Source organism: Aythya fuligula, chromosome 2 (genome assembly GCF_009819795.1).
Source record: "Aythya fuligula isolate bAytFul2 chromosome 2, bAytFul2.pri, whole genome shotgun sequence".
Classification (NCBI taxonomy): Eukaryota; Metazoa; Chordata; class Aves; order Anseriformes; family Anatidae; genus Aythya; species Aythya fuligula.
The window spans coordinates 113,499,791-113,518,276 of record NC_045560.1 but is presented as its reverse complement, the minus strand read 5'-3'; the positions used below and the strand labels follow the sequence as shown (position 1 = coordinate 113,518,276).

Below are 18,486 nucleotides of genomic sequence, written 5' to 3'. Positions count from 1 at the left end.
TGCCTCTTCTTTTCCTAGCTGCCATTCTATCTGAAGGGAGCAAAACTGCCGACAAGTTTTGGAGCCTGCCAAAGTTCTTAGTGGAACAGTTTAAAACAAAAGGGGAGCATCTTACCAAGTGATTCTTGCTGGATTGCAGCCTGTAAGCTTCCTTTTGACGTAGCTGACTTTTTGCAAAGGGTACCAGTTTACTTGAGATGTGTTTATTTCCTTAATCCACGTGCCTCCTTTTTTCAGCTGCCTTTGTTCAAAGTTCTAAAGAGGAAATAATTTTGCTCTATTTATTTTATTCATCATACTTAAACAGACCTTTATGCTGCCACATCATACCAAGTCAAGCCAGCAACTCGTAATAGGAGATGCAGTGGAGGGCGAAGTGCTGAGATAGTATCTAGGCTGCCTGCGACTTTAAATTTAATTTACAATTGGACTTCCTTAAGTAAGTGCAGTTTGTTTCAGATGCTTTGTTTCTCTGTAATTGTTAGATAAATACAGTCCTGTTATCAAAATTTAAGGGGCTCAATGCAAAAAGCTGAAAATACTTACGCTGCTGCCATTAAGTGACATGTGTTCAAGAGATAACCGCATTTTTAGGATTATCACACAAAGAATGGTACATTACCAGCACAGCCATGTGCAACTCTTCCTTGTCCATCATCATCCTTACAAAATTCTGTCATTTTAAATGTTTTGTCCAGTTTCTTTGTGAACTCAACAGAAGAAGCACTGAGACCAAGCATCATGAAATACCTCCTTTTTGATCACTTTTGTTCTTAGAGTTTAAGAATTTTTACATGAGGAAAAAGGAAAGAAAAAAAAACCCACCTTCCAGTCCAGAGAAGGCTCCTTTACAAATACATCCATCGTGTTGATGAGGGGATCTGGATCTGCACGATAAGCTCTGAGGGCATGTACCATCACACTGTAAATGAGACCCCACTCCTTCACTGGCATCATCAGATTAACAAACTGGCGAGTCAGACGAAAAGGCATCAGCTCTGGCACTGGCAAAATCTAACCAAGGGCAAGGATAGTCAAAAGAAAACAAGAATTAAATAACCTTGGGAACAAAGGATTAGAAAAACCTTCTTTGTAACTTAACTGAACATGTGCAGGTTGGTGGAACAGCACCACACTGTGCCATCAGAGCTCTGGTTGTGAGTATTTAGTGACAGTGGTTGAAAGCATGGTTACACTGTACAAAACACCATCACACAGGCTGAATATGTATTTTTTCATTCCCTTTCCCCTTTATATGAAACTCCTTAATTTCATTTCTCAGACAAGCAGTTTATACGTCTGAAAACACAGATTTTGTTCTATTAACCAGAAATAACTTTTAAATATTATTTTACAATCAGAACAATGGCAAATGAAAATGAAATACCTGAAATTTAGTATTGAGAATTGACTCATAATTGCATAAAGCAAATTAAAAAAAAAAAAAAAGCTGTAGCAATTTTTTTTTTTTTTTTTTTTTAAAGAAAACATACCTGTGTGGCTGATCCAAATGCATGTCCAAAATCTATTCCCACCATGCCGCCTGTCTCCTTGTTAATCATGAAGTTGGACAGATGTCTGTCTCCAATACCAAGTATCCAGTGACTGATGCACATCAGGGCATGAGAGCTGGCAAAATGTGACCGAAGAGACAGGAAGGCTTCTGGAGATGTGCTCATTTTCACAAAGGCTCTCCTTAACAAAACAGAAGGAATTTGTTGAATACAGAAAAAAAAAAAAGTAAGCTTCTGTTTCACAGTGAGCAGTCATTAGCAGTGCACTTACCGCAGCAGGTCTTCTGGAACACTGCTTTCCCTGCTTTTGAAGGAAATAACTGTTTCTGTACGGCTTGCGTTTCTGCAAATTAATGAAAGAGTATTGTCAGCTACTGAGGCAACAGCACATGGGATGTTAGAAGTTAAGGTATGTACATGACTACATCTGCACGTTTGTTTACATCAGGAAACAACAGAGCAAGCCACACACAGAGTTTGCCCTAAATGTTTTATCTGGTATTAAAAGTGAATCCCCTTTTCTTTTTCCAGGCAGTTATTTTCAAGACTAAAATTTCTTACTACGAAATAGCATGTAGCTTCGTCTATTCTTCCCCAAATTAAGTAGATGGGCTAAGCTTTTTAGAGCAACACAATTGTGCTCTTTCTGGCTGGATAGTCTCTTCCATGCAGAGAAACTAAGTCGAATCTCCCAGCAACACGCAGCAGCACACCAGAAAATAGTGCTGCAGAAGGGGAGGCAACAGCGCTACATGGTTGGTGCTGAGGACATCTATGCCATACACATCTGGGGGAGGGAGGGTGATTGTGCTGGGCTAGCCCACATCTGGTCCTGTGAAACAAATGCTTGTGAGCAGCTGGAATGCACTGGGTGCCCTGCTTCCAGTTAAGCTCTGTTTGAAAGCAGCCAAGTTGTGTGCTCAGGGACAGCTCTGCGATGCAAGCCAACATGAGAGAGATTGGGAATTCACTTCAAAAGCACATTCCTGATATGAATAAAAATGTTAACATAGATGCACTCAGATAAATGAGTCAAAGTTTTCCCTAAAGAAACAAGAAACTTGTTTAAGCAGGTTATGAGCTCATCAGAAATCCTCCACTGGAAACTTCTCTTCCTCCACCATACCATTAGAATGAGGCAGGCATAGAAATTTCTGAGGATACTCAAGTGTGGACCCAAACCATCATGTATTCTTAAACCATCATTGAATCACAATGACACTCCTTGTCCAACTTTAGCAGCTGCTCTGGCTCCAAGGCAGCCTACCTAATTGCATACTCAGGAATAAGAGCTACAAAATACAGTTGAAGATGAGCACCTGTTTCTAGACACCTTCTTAAGGAAAATAAGCAAGCTTCTGAAAGCACTCCTGCGCTCTGCTAGAATTTTAGCGGTACTAAGCTCCTTCTGCAGAGCATCTCACGTTAGACAAAGTTGTAAAATGGGTGAAAATCAGGTCTAGACAGTGTACTATAATGCAGATTATTTTTTCATGTAATGTCTACAACCGTGTATTTGTGCATTCTTTAGTTTCTATACAATGCATGCAATTCTCTTAAAACTTACTTGTACATATAATGGTATCGAGACATGCCTTGTGCTTTCCCACTCATCTTGGCCAGCCACTCTATATAGGCAGCACGAGGTCCTTTTTGGCTACAGACAAAAAAAAAAAAAAAAAGTCTCAGTTTCTCCACATTATCTTACCACTCTGTACTTGAATATCTGCAAACTGAGCATATGCTGCTATGACCCTTGAGATTTTTAGGCACAGAAGGCATAAGGAAGCTACAGCCTACATTACTTTTAGCCTTGCTAAGGAAATGAAGTTTACGCAGTCAGTGTATGCATTGATCCATCCATCTCCTCACCCCCAGGCCCTGAATGTACTTCAGTCACATTTAAGGAAAGATTAGGCATTAATATCTCAATGAGATTATTTTCCAACAGATACTGTAAAAATCAGAAGCTGCCTTGAAAAAAAAAAAAAAAGACTCAAAATAACTGCTCCAAAGAGGGAAAGATATTTTTAATGCTATTTCTTCTCCACCTGAGGCATTACATAGCTTGCCACATTGCCCATTGCTATTTGTCCATCCAAACAGGTAAGGAATGCAGGAAGGCAGTCCATTATCTCTTCCGCATGTACAGGAGGGGAGGACTTCAGTTATTAATCCAGGAGAAGCTAGACTTCATTAGTTACACAGATTACAGAATAATTTGATTTTTTCTCCCATCTTATCTGAATACATCACTGTGCTAGCTCTTAAGCTGCTGTTCTATTCCAGACAGGCAGCCACTTACTAGAGCACCACCTGCCTTTTCTCCTTCCAGAGGATGTTCTGAGATATAGAGATCCTTCCCATTTAACAAATGTTTATCATTTATAGACCGTGTAGCCATCATTTCTGGATACAGAAAAGAACTTTTACACTTGAGGAGGTTATTTCCCCTCACCCCAGCTGAAATATTGCCGATAAGAGTTTTGTTGGAATTCTCCTTTGGGAGTGGTGCTATTCAACCATAGCTCAGTATAAATTGTCTTAATTGACTAATTTGAAGAGCGTATGGGAAAATATTTCAAATCTGTAAACAACAATCAAATCAAGCTATTTTTAGGATAAATTGTTAATTGATTTTAAAAAGACACTGATCACCTCCTGACTCCCTTCATGAGATGTTTCCATGCAAGTCCTCCACTCTTCTAGTAACTGAAGTCGGATCAACAGTAATGCTGCTGATCACAGAAGTCAACTTGATAGCAGTAATGCAGGAACTGAAGCAGTTCCTAAAAGCTCAGTAAAAATCAAGTAGCTCTAGAAACCAAGGCTCTTTGGAGTCCAGCCTCCACAATGGAGCTTCCTCCAACCTGCCCTACAAGCAAGAGAACTACTAAAACCATGATGACAGCACTTAAGACAAGCCCAAGCAGAGATTATGTACTAAGGGACAAAGTCAGTAAATCAAATCATGTTTCTAAATTCCAGAATAGAAACGGGACGATGTCCTAGAATTCATCAATTTTACAAATATTTATCCCTTAATTGCAAGCAATCCAGAGACAGAAAAGCTAATTTATTCAAATCCAGCATTTACATGCAGTCAATGTTCTTTTACAGTTGTTGTTTTGTACATCTGCCAATTTCCTCTATCCCTGACTTACTTCTGAACAGTTTCTAGAGTAGCTCTCTTTCTGCTCCCCCTCCACCCTCAGTCCCCCCTTTCTGACCTCCGTCCATTTCCTGCCTGATCAAATCAAGAGATCAAAATCCTTTGCTTGTAAAAATCAATCTGCCGATAAGGAAATGGTGATGATAATGACATCACACACGATTATAAGCCTCTTGTTTAAACAAGCTGGGTGGAGGATATTCCAGGTACAATGGTACTCATTAAACAAACAGTTGCTAATTACTAATTTGGGTCAGGAAGTACAAAGTGCCTCCTTGCTTATAGGTACTTCTCTTCCTTTTAAATAAAGAAAATGCTGCCACAAGATTGTCACTACCATGACCGACCCATTAGCAGTGGTCTCTATTAGAGGACACAGTTAACCCAAGAACCACCTGTTATAGTTGAATTGTTCCTCTTCAGACATGCTGTTCCTCAGGAATTCTTTCAAAGTACAAGTATTTTCCAGCCACTTGATGAGCCCCAGTCTGGAACAAAGAAACCAGAGATGTGAACAAATAGCTTAGGGGTTGGAACAACACAAAATAGGGAGCAACACATGCTAGTGCCTGCTAAAAGACCATTGAAAGCTACCAATTTAAATACACCCTGAAAAACAGATTCCAGATGAAGCCGTTTCAATGCATCAAAAAAAAGCAATCCAAGACCCAAAACACTCTGAACCGGAATCTGTTAGCATAAGAATTTTTGTCCCTTCAAGATGAAGTCCTACCTTGTTGTCATGGGGATGACCTGGTAAGTTTTCAGCTGCATATTTCTTTGGCTACAGGCAGCATCTTGGGAAAGGATAATGTTCATTACATCAAACAGCTGCTCAATGCGCTGGTCTTGTCGCAGGTCTTCACCACCTTTGACAAGAAAAGGGTACTCCTGCTCATCACTGCCTCGGATTATTATACGCTTCGGTTTCCTCAAGGATTCCATTACACTTATCTTGAAAGAGAGGAAAAAGCAAAATATTTATGACAGAAGGCCTGGTCTTGCAGATTGATCACTGAAATTAAGCCTATCTGGCATCCCCAAATGGCAAAATCAGGTTGCTGAATTACTACTCAAAACCAAAATGCTGAACTTTATATATGTGCTGCAAGACGTGTAAACAGCAACCATCTTTCTATTGTCGACTTCTTCAGACTGAATATGGACTCAAATATATACCAGCAGGATTCTGACTCAAACTTAGAAACATACCCGCTCATCAAATCCAGAGATTTTCACGTGGTACTCCGGCAGTGGTTTCCCCTTCCCATCGTACTGACCTGTAGGGGGCACGGGATAGAGGTGGGGAAATGAAAAATTGTCAGTCTGATTCAAAATATTATTACTATTATTTAAAAACGTGTTTAAGAACAGAAAACTCTTGCAGATATTTTGTAAAAATGGCAGAATGTTGCAGAGTGGTATATTTGAAGAAAATATATCAAAAATCAATTTCCATTATGTGTTTTTATCTTTGAATTACTAATATTCTATCTTAAGCCATTATGATTTTCAGATATTAATAGGTTTAGAAGATATCCTCACTGAATTGAAATTAAATCTATAGTAGATTTAAGTATAAGATTTCCTGGAATCAGGCCTTGGAAAGAAAGGTTTTAGGTTAGAGATGCAATTTTAGATGCAACTTTAAAAATCAGGCATACAGCTTAAGAACAGATATAAGAGATGAAAAAACAGAGCTATTCCAGATGAAGTCTACCGCTGTGTAAGGTGAGGATGAAGGGCCGTGCACCTATCAGAAGAAAGAGCTCAGAAGTAGCAATTTTCTTTTAAGGGACAGTTCACCATTGACACCAAAGGGGAACTTACCAGGAACCTCTAGCTCATTCCTCAAGAACTCAGCTTTGAAATCACTCATCCATGGTGAACATTCTTTCAGATTTCCAGGCTCTCTATGTTTTTCGTTCATTTTTGCGAGGAGAGAAGTTACTATCCCATTAAAATCTTTAGCCTTCATATCCAGCAGTTTTGAACCACCTTTTCCAAAATGACTGTTGAAATCCTTCCCAAAAGCCTGTGGTTCATTACAGAAATTAATCCAGTTAAACACAGTGCTAGAAACCCCCTAAGAGCACCCACACAGCACCCATTCCTATCCAGACACAGTTTCTCATCTGGCCTCCTAAAACAACTCAATCTTTCTTCCACTGCTGTTCTTTTTTTTTTTTTTTTTTTTTTTTTTTTTTCCCCTCCATTGCTTCTGGTCTATCAGAAACTTTTCATTGCCTGTTTGACAGACCCCACCAGCTAGGATCAACATTTTACTACCCCAGTGGTACTGAAGACCTGTAGAATTAGACCACAAACCTTCTTGCTGTGTCAAAACCAGAAGCTTATCCCTTAACCTCCTCCAACTGTAGTTGGATTCTGGGTCAGTGTATCAATAATGCTGCTTGTTAAAACTTAAAATGTACCCTGTCTGTTTGTAAGCATTTAAGAACAGCTAGTGAAATATTAAATACAAATATGTGTATTCCCTTAAAATTGGAAAACTCTTGTGCTTTATGGATTTATTATTTTTTAATACTAGCAGCAAGCATACTCCATAGCAAAGTAAATACAGCATAGCTAATTTTGTACATAACTTTTTTGCTAACCAAAAGGTATATTACACATACACGTAATGCATGTTAGATAGCTTTGAGCATTAAAATTAATTTGTTTATCATGTTAGAGAGTGTCAACTTAAATATTTTACTTACTAACACGTTATTTATTCTATTTGCTTTGAAAAAATCTTGGATATAAAAACGTACAAAAATGTATTTTAGAAGAATTTAAAATACCCTGATAAAGGAAAACTGCAAAGACATTTCATACCAATCTATTTAATAAACAAAACAAGTATTATCTGTAAGTAGTTAACTGAGCTGACTTTTTCTGTTCATGTTCAAGGTTCTAGAAAAAAAGCAGATGTCCCCTCTTGGACCTCACTGGTATTAACAGCTTGGAAGAGACATGTAAGCTCACTTGTTTTTAAAATGCCTGACAGTTTTTCTCCAAAGCTATGAAGGACAAAGCGATTTCACTGAAGTTAGTGAAAATACAGAAAACATTATCCTTCTCAAAAAGGGACTGCTATAGTCAATGCTTTTATCACTTCAAATCTGATTTCAGATCATTATCTGATATCTTCCTCTGTTCAGTTGATTTCCTTAAAATTAAGGGTAGCAAATGTTTAAACAGCCTTAATACTGTCTTTTACTTAGTATAACCCATCAATAGCATTCAATTTACTTGTTACAGAATTTCACGTTAAAAATAAATGCAAATGTTTATTGCTTAAATTACAACTGCAGTTGTACATAGATAATAGGGATGAAGATTATAAGCTTGAATTACTCCACATATTAGAGCAATTTTGCACGTCAGTCAGGAGACAGCTTTTTCAGCAAGGACACCAGAAGTCATGCTGTCATCCCTACAGCACACTTCGTTTCTCCATTAATACAGCATCACAAAGGCAAAGAATTCAGCATCTGTGCACCATCACCCTGCCCCTCTTCTGCTGCAGCCATTAGTATGTAAAATGAACGCAGCCCTCCCTCTGCCCTTCAGCAGCAGGGAAGGATCCTGCGCCCCCTCTTACAGTATCTCCCTTGCTCTTTTCTCCCTGCTATTAATTCAATCGTGATCAAAAGAGACCTTTTTCCCCTCCTTTTTTCTTCAGTGGAACAGAATTGACATAAACCATCCCAGTACCCAAAGGCAGGCTGCCTTTGGCCTCGTGCCTGCTAGGCCCCTGGCTGCGCTTGCCCCTGTGTGGCTGAACAGACAGCTGCTCCCCTCCCACTGCCCCCATCCTGACAGCAGCACATCCTGCAAATTCTCATCCCCTTACTCTAAGGTTTAAAGTTGTTATCATCAGAGACCCAGCTTATCTCGTGGCAGCCTACTGAAATGGCTCGAGAGCCCCAAAACTCCTAACTGCCCTTTCTGCTGCTGTATCGCCTGCCTGCTGCCCTGCCTGACTCTCACCCTCCACCTCCTCTCTCTGCCCCACCTGAAGGGATGGGGCAGGAATCCCAGAGAGACTCCGATAAGTTTATCTCATGTGATTGTGACTAAGAACAGCAGCCATACACGAGAGACCTGAATTTGCCCAGCCCAAGCCACAGGTCTGTGAACACACAGGACGAGCATACAGCCCTGCTTCTACAGGAGCATTGCTCTCCTGGCCTCCAGCAGCTTGCAGTTCAGGGCTTTCTGGTCCCAGAAAGGCACATTTGCATTTACATCTCTCAAAGCATCTTCCCCCTCCCCATGCTATATTATCTAGCCACTACTCAAACCCATGAAAGCGCCCACAATATCCTGCAGCAGGAGTTTAGCACTTAACTGTGCACTGAATGAGGAAACACTTCACCCTGGTTGTTTTGAACCTATCACTTCCACAGCATATTTTCTCCATGCTTGGCACTCTTGATGTTAAGAGCTTTAGCTGTATCTGCTCTCTTTTTTTTTTTTTTTTGTATGTTTGTTTGTTTTTTGTTTTGTTCTCCCCTAACTAGACGAATCTTAAAGTCATTCCTTGTACAGAGGTACTCTGTACCTCTGATTATTCTTGCCACCTAAATCTCCTCCAGCTCCATTATGTCCACGTTGAGATGTGTGGACTACGACTACTCAGTGTTCAATGCGTAGATCTGAGAAGGCTGCTATGTCAATGTGTAAAACCATGTTTTGTTCTCAATGACTAACAGTCATTTTGCTTTCTTGACAGCTCTTGAGTATTCACAGCTGATGTTTCCACAGAACTCTCAACAAATCAAGATCTTGCTCTCAAATTTGCAATAGTGAGCTTGGACATGAACAATTCACATGTGAAATTTATGAGTAAGTTAGGTGTTCTCCCTCACTTCATTTTTCTACGCCAACTCTCACTATGCTAAGTCCTCATTTAGTTTCATAGAATCATTTCTGTAATTCCTCATAGTTGTAACACTTTGATTAACTTATCCTAAAAACTTAGTATCAATAGCAACTTTGAGTATCATCATGTAGCACAACACCTTAAATTGCTCATATGTCCTTGGCAGCAGGGAAAAAACAAGGCCAGATTTCTGTTCAGGATCACAGATGGGCAGAGAGGCCAAGGCACAGAGGACCTGGGGGTGGGCAGGGCAGGGCAGGCAGCACCCAGAGGGCAGTCAGAAGCAGAAGCTGACTAGTCCCATAGCTTCTAGCTATGTGACATAGCTAGACTTCATAGGATAACTTCGTAACAGTCCCATAGCTTCTAGCAACAAAATACTAGTCACAAACTCCTAAATTTGATCTCTTGCTTAACCAAGTGCTGCAGCACCTGTGAAAGCTGTGATCTGGTGGCTCTCTTTTGACTTTTTAGTGCATTCTACAGAAGCTCACAACGCCAACACTATGTAGTGACCACACGTACCTGAATAAAACGTTTTCTCATCAATCCAAGGCCAGGAGCCTCCAAATCTCCCAAATTCTTGTACATTTCTTCATACATTTCCTTAAGTTTATTCTTATTCCTCTCAGTTTTTAACAGTTCATTTCTGACATCCTCAACCCAGTCCTGCAAGCAGAAGGAAACAGATGAGTGCTGACAAAAATAGTTTGCTGACCCCAAGTCTCTGGTAATTTGCTGAGATTGCATTTGGTTTTCTGTACTAGTAGCTAATTAACACATCTTTTGAAAGCCAAGAGTGATCAAAAGGCTGTGGAAACACTCTGACTCCATGTTACGATAAAACATTTCTATTTTACCAACATAATTATTATGTTTACTACCATAGTGTCGAGTGCGAACTAAGAAAGCCCCTATGGGGCGGGGAGTGGTATCAAACAAAACAAGAGAATCCTTTCAGCAGTGGGTTTACAATCCAGGCAGAGAAATCCAGCAGAGAGCTGGGAAAAGGCACAAGAACACCAGAAGACAGAATTTTTCTGAAGTCTCTAGATGGTCACAAATGCTAATTCAGTAATGACTTTGGAACAACTCAGGAGGGCTGACCACGAAGCAGTACAGAGGCCTTGAAAGGAGAAAGCTGTGAAAGGCAACTGCAAAGCAGTCAGCTGGCACAAGGGATGGAGACCAAGGTGAATGAAAGCTGCAGGGAGGACCCTGAACACCATCGCCAGCCAGTGCTGGGTTGAACCACTTCCTGCGCCTGCGGTATCAACTGAACTGCGGCTGGCTCCGCCCAGCACCTTCTTTCCTAAACAGCGTGGGGAAGGAGGGAAAAATAATATTATGCTTTACCTTGAAAAGCATTACAGGATTGGAGAGCTGTTCCAGGGAGCAAACAAAATCTTGAACTACTCCTCCCCTGTCCAGCTTACTCTTGATCCTTTAAAAGGAAAAAAAAGGCATCACAATTCAACAGGAACTAGCATCACCACCTAGCCTGCAGATAAGCAATGATACAGATCATCTGCTATATCCAAGAATCTGGTGAAACTGTTGTGGGGTGGGGGAGGCACAAACGGGTAGGAGGACACAGAAGTCTCTTGGGCTGCATAGGTGTTAATAAATTGGCTGTCCTAACTGCACAGCTCCTGATTTTTTGGTGATTAACTGTCACACTATGAAAATAGCAGCTTGGTGGGTAGTGGAAGGCATACTTAGAACAGAAAGTGGCATTAACAAGACTACACATCCTGTCGTGACAGTTATTCAAGGGTGATAAAAGTTTGTGAAGTACAAGTCTTTACCTTCTTGTTTGAAGATAAACTTTTCAGCAAACATATCAGAAGTTTGACACCTAAAATTATTTTAGTGGTTCTACAGCACTGTGTGATAAAAGTTGACTTTTTTTTTTTTCCTCTGAGGATTAACTCAGGTTTTACTGCATGGCAAAATAGGCAAGGTAGGTCTTACAGTAGGCTCATGCTACATAAGCAGAGAATACAATAAAGAGCTGCTGTCCCCTCCTCGCCCCCAAAAAAACAAAGTGTTCATGAATTTCACTGACCATCTCTGAAATCTGATAGGACCATTTATTCTAACATCCCCGCCACTCTCTCATGGTATTACAAAGAGTAAGTATCCAAGCAAGCTTTATCTCTCATGCGTACTGACTGTCACTACTGTGAAGTCTCCTACAGCAAGAGTCTAATCATGCACCCCATTTTCCTTCAGCCTCAGAGGAGGAAGATGGAACTTTTGACTAGAAAAGTTACCTGTAGGAAGGGGTTGGCTCTTTTTGTTTTTCTTGAGGAAAAAAAAGACACCTAACCCCCCACACCTGGGAACTCATAGAGGGAATGGCCTCAAGTTGTGCCAGGGGAGGTTCAGCTTGGAAATGAGGAGACATTTCTTCTCAGAAGGAGCAGTCAGGCATTGGGACGGGTTGCCCAGGGAGGTGGTGGAGTCACCATATAGGGTGTTTAAGGAAAGGTTGGACATGGTGCTTAGGGACATGGTTTAGTGGGTGATGTTGGTGGTAGGGGGATGGTTGGGCCAGATGACCTTGGCAGTCTTTTCCAACTTAATGATTCTGTGATTCTATGATTCTAAATCTGCTGAAAGCATTCAGACTGTTACCTGGGTACATCTAAGACTGAGAAAGCTTACATATTGTTTTTCCCCCGAGCCTTTAAATCAAAGCTCAGTGTGCATAGGAGTACCCTTAACACTTCTCATGCCCCTCAAAGAAAACAGTTTCTTATAAATCAATAAATAAATGCACCCCCTCCAGAATAAAAAAAAATACACAAAAGAACTATGCCAATTGCAAATTCACCTTTCTACAAACTCCTTGTTCTTGCAACCGTTTGCAGTATCTTTGAAACAGAAACTTTCACTGCTGATCATGAAAGGGTAGATGATTGCCTGGGGATAGGTATTTGCAATCTCTTCAACAGTATGTTGCACGGCTATTGCTTCATCCTTGTCAAGTAGTGCCATCATCTGGCTAATCCAACCAATGAACTGCCAACAGGGAACGGAAGAAAGCTGCAAAACAGACAGTGCTTTGGATTTTAGTCTTCTTTAAAAATACCAAACATAGCAAACACAAACAAAGCCGCTCTGTGTCCCAGTTTGACAGACTGGGACACATTAGAACAGAGAATGACAGCCACCTTACACAAATCATCCCCCACTGAAGCAGAGATTTATTATTACTACTACTACTAAACAGTTTTTCTGTTGCAAAGATTTGCAGTTTGTTGATCAAGATAAACCCTTATACTCAAGCCTGTGGTTTTTCTATCTGGATGCAATGTAATAAATTTTGGTAAAATTTAGATAAAAACATAGATAAAAACAACTCAAAAATTTGATGGGGCAACTCAAACATTATAGAGTTCAAGTCTTGATCTGAATAAAAGAACCCAGGAAGTGGAACACTGGAACTCCAGCCAAAGTTTTGTTCTTCCTTTAAACAGATTTGGGCTTGCTGACAATATTTCAATACAGCTCCCCATCCTCCACCCCAATACAATTCATGCTCACCTCCCTCCAAAAACTGCATCATTTTTTAAAGGAATGCTACAATATATTTATTTGTGATAGCAAGAGGCTGACTGACTCATTTTCCCCTGCCTCATCCCTTCCTACCTTTCTAATGGAGTTTAAGTTTGGTGGACTATCAGTTTTAGCCTCACTGGAATAAAGAGGCAAGGACAAAAACTCCTGGTGAACTTCCCTTTTGGGTGAGGTTTGTTAGCTGGACCAGCCGTCAGCTTCTGTTTTCAGCCATCAGAGTTTCACTGTGGCCACACCTTGTCCACCTCAGCCATTTTGCTATGTTTTCAGTTTCTTAAGATAACTAAGCTATATTTCTGTCTCTCATGCCTTTGAGTTCTTCCTCTGACAGGGCTTGGCACTCTCTGAGCACCAGCACAATGAAAAGAGCTTGAAAATATGGGCAGGCCAAGACAAGAATGGGCATGAGTCAAAGAGGAGCACTCAGTGTATCTGTGCCGTGACAGAAGGGAAGGCAGCGTGGCACACGGCATCCTGACAGCAATACAGAAACAGGCAAGGGAAAGAAGGAAGTGGGAAATGTGAAGGAGGTGAAGCTGCAGTGGATTTCCAAAATGAAGCAGGATGGAGAGAGGTGGGAAAAACAGAAAATGAATGTGAAAGGGCTGCTGGTTTCCTGCATGCAGGAGATTCAGCCTACAGAAACAACTCTTAATCCTATCCACTTCCATCAACCCACTTAAATAGTTCAGAAGGGGAAAAAAAAGTCATTTCTCTCCTGCAGTTCTCAAACTAGTATTTGGAATCATAATACAAAAGTTCAATTTTAAAGAAAAGTTTCTCTGCATACTGATTAGACTCAACAAGACAGAGAAAAACAAAGAACAACGATGGGATAAAAATTATCTGATTCACTTGAAGCAAAACTCACCAGTGGAACCTCTCTATCAATCTAGCCTCCACCTTCGACCTTTTAAATTCAATTTATAACAACATTGGCTGCTAGGAAAATGGAAGCAACTAACCTCTCGTGTCACTAGACCCAGTGTCTCTGCCGGATATCTTTCAACTAATTGCAGCAGTCTAGGGAATCTCAGCCTGGCTTCTCTGGAGTTCAGTTTTAAAGCTTTTATCATTTTCTCTACCACAATAGCTGGGAATAGCTGCAGCTCTGCAGTGTTAATTTCTGCCAAGAGACATTAAAACAAAAGTTATCACAAACACCATCACTTGTTTCATTTCTTTGATCATCTGGAACATTCATCTCCACTATTCTGTATTTTTTTTTTCCAGTGTATTTTGTATTTTTACTTTGTTCTCCTTCCCATCTGTTTGAACTGCACACATCAGCAACACATGTACTTGGAGACTATAAGGATTAGCTTTATCAGGAAGCTGCATCACCACTGGTAACTTGCCTGTTTCAAATACAACACTGTTGAGGTCTGGGAAGGAAAAAGGGAAGCATCTGCTGGCTATGATACATATCTCACAATTGAGAGGGAGACTACAAGTGATTCACTAGTACCAGAGCTAGCAGTAATAGTGGGGAGAAAAGAAAAGACTATAAATACTGTTGAACTGCAGAACAAACCATTCCATTTAAATCCAAGCTGTGTTGCTCTAGGAGATCTCTTGGGTATCACAAAAGCTCATACACATCACAGATAAAACCATCTCACGTGCTTAAGAGAAATACTGACTAACCAAGCAAGCCTTCCTCTTCCTTACGCAGATGATGGTCACAGAAACCAACCAGAGTCATATAGGCATCGATAACTCCCATCACATCTACATGTTCCATGGCGTGGGACTGCACTTCCTCTTCAGACTTCCTCGCAGCACTGCTGAAATACTGAAAAGCTCTCTTGTTCAGACCTGCCAATACCTGAAATTTAACCATAAAAAGGAAAAAGACATCAGCAAGAAGCATTCAACAAGTCTTTTTGAAACTGAAGCTTGGTATAAAGAAAAAAATATCATGCTATTTCTAGCAATTATTCCAGAATTTTCAAAATATAAAGCACTTAAATTAAAACTAATCTCTGCTATCTTTAACTACAAAATTTCATGTTACTAGAATTTACCAGAAAACAATTAAAATGGTATTTTTTCATAAGGAGACATATCTGTAACATCTGCATAACAGCTATAATTAGAATTTTTGCTAAAAAGAGCACGTGAACTACTTAAATCTGATGTCTTTCCCCCCTCACAGCTGGTGTTCCTGCAGACATCAGCTAATACCAGGGTTTCATATTCTTTTATCTATCCATACCCTTCACTATCTATTAAAGTAGCGTATAGAATACTGAAATACCCAAAAGCGTCCCCCTATTTTACCTTTTCAGGACTGTCCAGACTTTCTCCCAACAGTACTGATATTTTTACAGCTTTCTCCTCCTCTATTTGCTCAAGGCATCCTGGATCCTGACTAAGAGCATTGGCCATGATATGGTAAGTAGTACCCAGAAGAAGATTCTGGTTTCGGAAGGCCATCACATTCTTGCTGAGGTAGTCAGAGTTGGTATCTTCTGTTGGAATTCAAAAAGAAAGCTGGTAATTTGATAAAAAAGCAGCTTTGTATTAATAAATGAAGTGAAGCAAGGAGAAGGCTGTTACCAAGCAGGGAGGTGGTTTTTAGCACGGAGAGCACTCGTTCAGGATGACTCTGGTTCCGGCTGAAGCTATGTGTGAAGCGGCAATATGAGCAGTTCCACCTCACCAGCCAGTCCTCCCTCGTTTTGGCCTCTCTGCGCAGGTCTTTCAGAAGCTTCCTGGCAACTGAGAAGCTGTTCTGTATTCAGATTAAGACAGGGTTTTCAGATAATGTGTCTGAAGAGGAAATAAAATCTTTTTGTGACCAGATTAAGGGGTGGGAGGATTTAGGTAGCATAACGCTATCATAAAGCGAAGAGAGGCCCACTGCTTCTCTGGTCTCATATTCAAAAACAGATTAGTGCTTCAAAACTTGAGAAATTTGAGAAGGAACAAAGAACAGAGGTTTGACAAACCGAGGAAATTAAAATAATTTTATCTGCATGATTCAATAGATATTAACTGTCCTGCAGTGCAAATGCATATGGACAACATAACTTGGTTTGTAATACCATTAAGCAAATCACTTATGCATTATGACCAAAAATGTGACGAAAGGCCACATTTCAGTAATTGTAACAGTCACATCCAAAGCAAAACTTCTAAGTCACTTAGCTTTTTATAAAAAGGTTAACTTTAGTATATGATCACAGCATTAATGAAAACAGTGATGAAAAACTCCCAAAACATTTCATCATTGCTGATTGAAGCAAATGATATTGATTCAATCTGAATTTGGTTTGCATTCTTGTCTAGAATAGACTGGAAATGAGAGAGCGTATCATTTGGCTATGAGCATCTCATCCATTAATGACTGAAGCATTTCAAATACTTTATTTATCCACCCTTAAGAGTATCAGAAACCATCTGTTGATCAAAGGGGCCTTTAGGCACATCTCCAATAATGACAAATTATCACCAAGTTTTTAAATCAACATTTATCTATTGTTTTCTTTCTCTGTAGAGCTGAATTTCTTGAGCATTCATAATGTCCAGGAGAGCAGGATGAAGAGGAGACAAGTTCTGCCTTTGGAAAAAGGCACCCAGCTAGACCTATAAGGCTTTTCCAGCTGTAGTTTCTGTACATTTTCTCACAAAAATCAGAAGCTATCAGACAGTACAGTCACCTGTTTCCTGGCACTTTCTATCATCTTCATTTTCATGTTAAATTTGCAGCTTCGAATCATTGAAGGAATGTCTTCACTCTGTTGATCTACTTCCATTGGTTCACCAATACCACATTCCTCGTCCACTTCCATACTATCATTTGCCTGATCACTGAGAAGTTTCTCTTGCAGTTTGTCAAGAAAGAAACACCTGCACAATGACAACAGGAGTACAAATCACTCTGGCATGCAGGCAAGGGAACATATATTCAGAAGCGTTGAACTTTCTGACAGTAAACATAGCTATGAAAAAATGGCAAGTTATAGCAATCACCCTTAGCAAGGGCTAAACATATTCCCCAAAGAGTCTGAAAGTGACAACCAGGGATAGGTTGACCCTGAGAACATTCCAGAATCTTGAAACAATACGGGTAAGTATTAGAAAATGTCCATAATAGAGTGGGATTTTTTGTTGGTTTGTTCTTTTAAGCATGAACAACAGCCTCCAGGTTCACTAAGCAATAACTTCACAGGTTACTAGTGATAGGACTAGAGGGAATGGCCTCAAGTTGTGCCAGGGGAGGTTTAGGTTGGAAATGAGGAGACGTTTCTTCTCAGGAAGAGCAGTCAGGCATTGGGATGGGTTGCCCAGGGAGGTGGTGGAGTCACCATCCCTATGGGTGTTCAAGGAAAGGTTGGACGTGGTGCTTAGGGACATGGTTTAGCATGTGACATTGGTAGTAGAGTGATGGTTGGACCAGATAATCTTTGAGGTCTTTTCCAACCTTAATGATTCTATTCTATGATTCACTTCCAACGTGACAGAAACATGCCAGGCTGTATTTTATGCAAACCTGCAATTCAGTACATATGACACAGACTTGTAAAAAGGGACTTCAAAATCTGCATTGAAGGGAAGACCAGTGGCCACGCTCAGCTTCTGAGAAGGAAATTACCATGAACCTATGCTAAATCCTTTTTATTCTACAATTAATCCTATCTGATTTAATAGTATCTCTCAGTATGTAGACTGTTACTCAATGCAGGGGAAAACACTGGAGTCTGGAGTGGGGTTTGGCATTGAATAAAGGCATATTTTAATAACTAAATTAAGATGAGAAACAGTTCTATCTGATTTTAGAAAACCCTGGTAAGACACTGACAAATAAACATTTTGAAACTTTGCAAAGGAGTATACCACACTATGTATTTATTCTACCGAGTGTCTAATGGCAATGAGCTCTATATGTATCCATGCTTTCCTGACACCCAGAGATCGTAAAATAAATTACAGTGCACAGTGGTTATCAGTAAAGCTGCTAAAGAAATTGTCCGTTCAAAAGGAGAAAAAAATTTAGATTTGCACTGGAAGACTGTATTGGGATGAAGATAAATAGCACTGGGAGGACAGAAAACTTCCCAATTTGAAAAAGCATTCCAGCTTCTTCGGAGCTAATCCAAAACAGTCTCCAGAGAACCTTTGTTCTTTCTAGCATCGTCTGCGGAGCAGAAGCCTTTGATTACAGCAGTGGTCATTAACTTTTCTATAAACATCGGAAGTACAGAGAGTGACAGGGCTAGGATTTCGTACACTCCCTAATTTTGACAGCGACCACAAAGTAGGTAAGTGTTTTTATTAATAACGGACAGGACTTTAGGGTGGTGTTTTAGTGAGAA

At 40.2% G+C, this 18,486-nt stretch overlaps 1 protein-coding gene across 1 annotated transcript in view; it reads right to left on the bottom strand.

Annotated features, from left to right (window-relative positions):
- Positions 1-18,486, bottom strand: part of PRKDC (protein kinase, DNA-activated, catalytic subunit) — a 76,651-nt gene that overhangs the window by 1,278 nt on the left and 56,887 nt on the right. Inside the window, exons 69-85 of the mRNA XM_032181124.1 lie at positions 16,831-17,020; positions 15,728-15,902; positions 15,449-15,639; positions 14,813-14,993; positions 14,131-14,291; positions 12,420-12,631; positions 10,937-11,024; positions 10,106-10,249; positions 6,517-6,721; positions 5,899-5,966; positions 5,420-5,640; positions 5,082-5,174; positions 3,082-3,171; positions 1,786-1,857; positions 1,494-1,695; positions 826-1,014; positions 116-255 (exon numbers count right to left, since the gene is read on the bottom strand). Coding sequence (XP_032037015.1) covers positions 116-255; positions 826-1,014; positions 1,494-1,695; positions 1,786-1,857; positions 3,082-3,171; positions 5,082-5,174; positions 5,420-5,640; positions 5,899-5,966; positions 6,517-6,721; positions 10,106-10,249; positions 10,937-11,024; positions 12,420-12,631; positions 14,131-14,291; positions 14,813-14,993; positions 15,449-15,639; positions 15,728-15,902; positions 16,831-17,020 — 2,622 coding nt within the window. The remainder of the gene's footprint in view (positions 1-115; positions 256-825; positions 1,015-1,493; positions 1,696-1,785; positions 1,858-3,081; positions 3,172-5,081; positions 5,175-5,419; positions 5,641-5,898; positions 5,967-6,516; positions 6,722-10,105; positions 10,250-10,936; positions 11,025-12,419; positions 12,632-14,130; positions 14,292-14,812; positions 14,994-15,448; positions 15,640-15,727; positions 15,903-16,830; positions 17,021-18,486) is intronic.